The sequence below is a fragment of the Anolis carolinensis genome, unplaced genomic scaffold (assembly GCF_035594765.1).
Source record: "Anolis carolinensis isolate JA03-04 unplaced genomic scaffold, rAnoCar3.1.pri scaffold_7, whole genome shotgun sequence".
NCBI lineage: Eukaryota > Metazoa > Chordata > Lepidosauria > Squamata > Dactyloidae > Anolis > Anolis carolinensis.
The window spans coordinates 15,565,093-15,571,707 of NW_026943818.1; the positions used below are offsets into that span (position 1 = coordinate 15,565,093).

General features: G+C 38.7%; 1 protein-coding gene across 1 annotated transcript; it reads right to left on the bottom strand.

Annotated features, from left to right (window-relative positions):
• Positions 1-158: 158 nt before the first annotated feature.
• Positions 159-6,384, bottom strand: LOC103277515 (prostaglandin-H2 D-isomerase). Its single transcript, XM_062960338.1, has 7 exons — positions 6,245-6,384; positions 5,284-5,405; positions 4,922-4,989; positions 3,733-3,828; positions 2,659-2,760; positions 1,713-1,744; positions 159-290 (listed from the first exon to the last, which is right to left on the bottom strand). The coding sequence occupies exons 1-6, from the start codon at positions 6,341-6,343 to the stop codon at positions 1,713-1,715; spliced, it is 519 nt and encodes a 172-aa protein (XP_062816408.1). The 5' UTR covers positions 6,344-6,384; the 3' UTR covers positions 159-290.
• Between the last annotated feature and the right edge of the window lie 231 nt (positions 6,385-6,615).

Here is a 6,615-nt window from a genome sequence, read left to right on the forward strand (position 1 = left end):
CAGCAAACAAGGCAGACATGCTGGATTTCGTGTCACAAAACCACAAGTCGAACACTTCCCAAGTGTCTAGGACTGTGTGATGGATTATTATTATTATTATTATTATTATTATTATTATTATTATTATTCCAAAACACACGCAAGAAGGCAGCCTGGGGTTTCCCCTTGAAGTCTTTTTATTGAGATAGATCTAGATATCGATATTGATCTGGAATCAGAGGAAGGAGGCCGGGAAGTGTCGGCGAAATAAGCCCAGCAAGGATTTTCATTTGCCCAGCTTGACGCTTTCCCTGCCAAAAGGAAGGAAGAAGAAAAATCAAGATTCTGTTTTACCGTATATACTCGAGTATAAGCCGACCCGAATATAAGCCGAGGCACCTAATTTTACCACCAAAAAACTGGGGAAACATTGACTCCAGTATAAGCCGAGGGTGGGAAATTTCAGAACTAAAACACAGATACCAATAAAATTACATTAATAGAGGCATCAGTAGGTTAAATGTTTTTGAATATTTACATAAAGCTCAAATTTAAGATAAGACTGTCCAACTCTGATCAGATCATTATTTTCCTCTTTTTCAATGTAAGTGTGCTTATGTATCCTTTTAATAATAATAGAATAAAATAATACATGTAATAATAATAATAAATACAGGAAAATAATACATGTAATAATAAATAGAGTAAAATCATAAATGCAATAATAATAATATCAGAGTGAAATAATAAATGTATTATTAATAAAAATAATAAAAATAGAGTAAAATAAATGTAATAGTAGCAACAATAATAGAGGAAAATAATAAATGTAATAATACCAATAATAATAGAGAAAAATAATAAATGTACCATATATTCTCGAGTATAAGCTGACCCAAATATAAGCCAACCAGGACCCTCACCCGAGTATAAGCCGAGAGGGGCTTTTTCGGTCTTTAAAAAAAGGGCTGGAAAACTAGGCTTATACTCGAGTATATACAGCAATTTAGACTCACAAGAAAATGTCATACGAGGGTTGAATGAAAAGTAATGCCTCCACCTTCGTAACTCCTCAACCGATGGCAGTCCTGGTCTGCGGCATCTCTTGAGGAGTTACGAAGGTGGAGGCATTACTTTTCATTCAAAAGCCGGGTTTCTTTTCCTGCCCTGCCTTTCAAAGAATTCATGACATTTGCCATCTCTTGCAATGTCTCAATTGCAAAATTTCCATTTCGGGCTTGATCGTGACACCCACCAATAATAATAATAATAATAATAATAATAATAATAATAATAATAATAATAAGCCACCTTGAGTCTCTATGGGGGAAAGGTTGGATAGAAATAATGGTAATGATAATAATAATGTTATTGTTAGCCAGCTTGAGCCCCTATTTGGGGGGGGGGGGCAGGGGTAGGATGGAAATAAAGATAATAATAACAACAACAATAAACAATTCCCAATAATAATAATAATAATCAATCCATTCTATTCTATTGTATACACACAATAAAAGTGAAAAGTGTATGTGAAGGAGGTATCCACTTGGCGCAGAGAATCCCCATGACCAGCTGAAGATACTGAAGGGGTTTCGGGGAATGGACCTTGTTTTGGGAGTTGTAGTTCACCTGCATCCAGAGAGCCCTGAACCCCCAAATAAAAAATGCCTGCTTCTAATAACCCAGGCACCGCCGGGTCCCCAAAACAGTCATAAATAATTTTTCATTTTTACCTATACTTCTACAGGTGGGTCAGTGCAGAGACCTGCAGAGGAAAAGGAGATCATCGCCATCATCATCATCATCATCATCTATATCTATATATATAAAAGGGTAATGATGTTTCGGCCGAGGACAAAACAACAAAACGACACATCCCAGAAACACTACACTTGGCAGCACAACCCCTCATCCATGCCTCGACGTCCATAAAACAAAAAGAAAAGAAAAATAAAGTCCTAATTAGAGGGAGAGGAATAATTGTTTTTATCCAATTGCTGAAAGTTAGAAGGCTAAGCTCCGCCCACTTGGTCTCCTAGCAACCCACTCAACGTAGGGGACAGGCAGAGTTAGGCCTCACTTTGGCCTCTTCCCCACTGCCTATAAAATACAGATTATGTGATTTGCAATGGATTATATGGCAGTGTAGACTCAAGGCCCTTCCACACAGCTATATAACCCATTTATAATGGACTTAATGTCAGGGGAAAACCTTGACCTTAACTACCACCAATTCCTCAATACTTTATTTCCCAGACCACCAGACTTCGCCACAGCAACACGTGGCTGGGCACAGCTAGTATATCTATATAAAAGAATAATGAAATTTCGGCCTAGGACAAAACAACAAAACTACACATCCCAGAAACACTAAACTTGGCATCACAACCCCTCATCCATGCCTCTACGTTCATACAACAAAAAGCTCCAGCTACTCCAGAAAACGGCCAGGCTTTGAGACTGCAAGGCTATTCACTGCTATTCTACCTGGATTCCCATAAGCCACAGCAACGCGTGGCCGGGCAAAGCTAGTCATTATATAAGGGACATCTGATGCCTGGTGTCTATTCAATAATAATGAACATCAAAGAGGAAATTTCCCAGGCAGACCTTGGGAAACTACAATTCCCAGGGTCACAATAGCAGTGGCCTAAGAAGCCCTCGGCTCCTCTTACTCACCCAATTGGTTGGCATAGTAGATCCGATCGGATTGGAAATTCAGGTCTTGGGCGAGCGCGAGGAAGCGCTCCTTGGCCGCCTCCGGAGGGGCTTCGTCCTTGGCTGGAAAACAAGGGCACAACGCAATGGGGGGTCTCCTTACAGTGGCCCCAGAGGACCTCCTTACCGTCACTCCAAGTGGCCAGCTTCTGCTCAAAGGGCATTTACTATCATGCCAAGTTTTTGTTAATGTGGGATTTGTGTATTGGTAGTGTTTAAATGAAATTTGTGTCTAGCATGTATTGCATCATCCAGGAAATGCTATAGTGTGTAAAGAGTTAATTTGGTAAGAAGCTGTATTGACCTTGGATATGTGGCTGGAGCCAGAGAGGAGTGTCCAGACTACAAGTGTGTTTGTATCATTGCTGATTGCATCAGATGAGATCTGTTCTGCCTGCTGAGAAGATCTCTGCTGTTTGTCTAGATTGAAAGTCCTGTGTCTATCGTCTGCAAGTCTGTTTGTTTTGTTCAGTAAAACTTTGTAAAAACTTTTAAACATTGTCTCTGACGTCCCTTCGTTCTGCGCTCCACTGACATCATACATCTGCTGCTATGCTGCGCGCATTACTCTGACAATTGGTTATGGGCCCAGCACGCTTCCGTTTTGTGTTTTCCGCTTGTGTTTTCAAATACACTACAACTGTACCCTCAGTTTGCTTCTGATACAAAAATAAATAAGTAAATAAATAATCTCTCAATCTATGTCTATCTATCTATCTGTCTGTCTTTGTATCTGCCAATTCCTCTATCTATTCATCTATCTACATATATCTCTATCTATCTATCTAGTTGCTTCTGGTGCGAGAGAATTGGCCGTCTGCAAGGATGTTGCCCAGGGGACGCTGCCCGGATGTTTTGATGTTTTACCATCTTGTGAGAGGCTTCTCTCATGTCCCTGCATGAGGAGCTGGAGCTGACAGAGGGAGCTCACCTGACCTGCAGACAACGTGCTGTTTCTCAAGTTGCTCCTGACATGAAAATCTATCTGTCTGTCTGTCTATGTCTCTATCTATTTATCTCCCTCCCAAAACCTACTGTACAGATGCAGGAAGTGTTCGTCCTCCATTTCGACATAAACAATGTGATAGGTCTCATAATCCGTCTCCACGAAATAAATTGTTATCTTGCCATCTGCAGAAGGAAGGAAGGAAGGAAGGAAGGAAGGAAAGAAAGAAAGAAAAGGCTATTATTAATTCAAAGAAAGGCTATTATTAATTCAAAGAAATTTCACATCTGATGTACATGGATGACCTGAAGCTGTATGGGAAAACTGAAACTGAAACCCAGTCTCTGACTACCACTGTCCGAATAAGATTAACTAAAAAGTAAGAATAATGTAACAATAATATAATAAATAAATGTAAAAATGATAAACATAAGAATAAACATATAAACAAATGTAATAATAATAATGTAATAATAAGAATGCATGTAATAATAATAATAAATGTAATAATAATAATAATAAATATAAGAATAAATGTAATAATAAATATGACTAAATGTAATAATAATAATAATAATACATATAATAATAAATAAAAAGAATTAAATGTAAGAATGATAAGAATCAGACTATAAAAACAAATGTAATAATAATAACAAATTGATAAAGTAATAATAATAATAAATGTAAGAATGGCAAATATAATAATTATAAAATCAAATGTAATAATAATAATAAATAGATAATAACAACAACAATAATAAATGTAAGAATAAATGTAATAATAAATATGACTAAATGTAATAATAATAATAAATATAATAATAAATAAAAAGAATTAAATGTAAGAATGATAAGGATCAGACTATAAAAACAAATGTAATAATAATAATAATAAATTGATAAAGTAATAATAATAATAAATGTAAGAATGGCAAATATAATAATTATAAAATCAAATGTAATAATAATAATAAATAGATAACAACAACAACAATAATAAATGTAAGAATAAATCTAGATCTATAAGCTAAATCTATGCAATAAAAATGATGTTGGGAGTTGTAGTTCATCCACATCCTTAGCCATTTTCTAATGGGAGCATTCATGAAAATACAAGCAAACAATGACTATTTCTCATAAATAGTATTACAAAAGACCTAACCCAGACATCACCAGGAACTTATGCTACCATAAGAATAAATGTAATCATGGTAAATGTAATAATAATAATAATAATAATAATAATAATAATAATAATAATAATAATAATATCACCTTCAGTTTCGAATATAGCGAGCCTCAAAGCATACAGAACCATCCTTCTCCGTCGGCATTCCCCGTCTCTGGAAAAGAAAACGAAAGGGCTTGCAAAAAAAGGGACAATAAATGGACTTTATCCATCACACTGGTTCAATGAGACGGAATCCTGGGAGTTGTAGTTTCCCAAGGCCCCATTGCTTTCTATGGGAGTGTTTAAACTGTAGGATTAGGGCAGTTTGACACCCCATAGAACTGCCACAGCTCAACATAAAAGACAATAAAACAAATTCAATCGATAGAAAAGGTGGGAGAAGTGATGACGTGGGTATTGATTGACTTCTTTGATTGACGTAAGTGTCAATCAAGCACCTTCTTACCGGGGGATATCGATTTTGAGGACCAGGTCTCCATTGCTCAAGGGCTGGGTGGTGTAGGCATACATGGTCCGCTCCAAGGGATATTGCTTTGCCATTGCCCCCGGATACCATTTCCCAACAACCTAAAAAAATAAATAAATAAATCAGTCAATCAATAATCAATCATAAGTCCCCTATGAGAGTTCCATTTGGAACTATACTAAACTCCCTGCAGAAGGAAAGGCATATAAATATTGATTCGAATCCATAGATCAAAACCTCATTTTCATGGGACTGGGTTTTCTTTACTTGCGTCTCTCTAGGCGCTTTCATGGTCCTCTAATGCGACTCTATGGTAAGTTTCTGTTGCACGTTGGCCATAGAGTCGCATTGGAAGATATAGCGGTGACTCCAGAGGTAGCCCCTCTAGGCATTTCCAGGGTCCTCCAACGGTATGTATCAGCAAGTTGTGCTGGAGAGCTAATGATACCTATAGAAGTGTACTCTCTAAACATTTCTGTGGTCCTCCAACTCAACTCTATGCTATGCTTCTACCACTGGCCACACTGGATGACATGAATGCCCCCTCTAGGCATTTCTATGATCCTCCAATGTGACTCCGTAGTATGCCAGACATTGACAAGTGAGTCAAGCTGGAAAGCTAACAATATCAGTGCAGGTGTCCTCCCTAGGCATTTCTGTGGTCCTCCTGCACAACTCTATGGTATGCTTCACCCAGAAGCCGGTCTTTCAATAGGCTTTCGCATAGTCCTAGGATGTATCCTGTCTGTTTACGGGATGGTCGGTACCACCGAGAGAGACCAGGGCCCAATGAGGATGGCCTGGGAGCTTGAGAAGACTCCAGTTTCCAGGATCCCATTTCCTTGAGCTATCAGGGCAGTATCGAATGTGGTATCAAAGTCTACCCATTCCCCACTGCAGTCGCTCTAATTGTCTGTGGATTCTCGGAAGACCCCTTGACCTTCTTCCAGAGGAAGTCCTGCTGCACCGGGATGTCCAGCAAAGCGCCAACGGATCCCAAGCAGGTCAGGGCCAGAGCCAGACCAAGGGCCGGCTTCATCCTGCTTTGTCGCAGGGAGAATATCGCAATGGTCGAGGAGGGCCTCGTGGTTGCCTTTATAGGACTTTCTGGGTCCTGTTCATTCCAAGAACAAAAATGGTGGGTGGACAGAAGCCGTTGACCCTTTCAGCTCATGCTGGGCCTCTCCTGAGATCCAGGAACATGTTGCTCTGGAACTCTTTGGAGATAAAGCAATGCTATGTACTTGTATATCTCCAAAATCAGTCCTAGTGTTGGCGGTTCCGCTCTCGCCGAAACAGGATCAAACGCTC

What these genes read in the sequence shown, in the direction of transcription:
- LOC103277515 (XM_062960338.1), bottom strand. Translation starts at nt 6,343, where the DNA reads ATGAAGCCGGCCCTTGGTCTGGCTCTGGCCCTGACCTGCTTGGGATCC. An exon ending in AGGACTTCCTCTGGAAGAAG is followed by an intron (nt 5,406 to 6,244) that starts GTCAAGGGGTCT and finishes TTATTTTTTTAG; the next exon opens with GTTGTTGGGAAATGGTATCC. An exon ending in ACACTTCCTGCATCTGTACA is followed by an intron (nt 2,761 to 3,732) that starts GTAGGTTTTGGG and finishes CTTGTTTTCCAG; the next exon opens with CCAAGGACGAAGCCCCTCCG.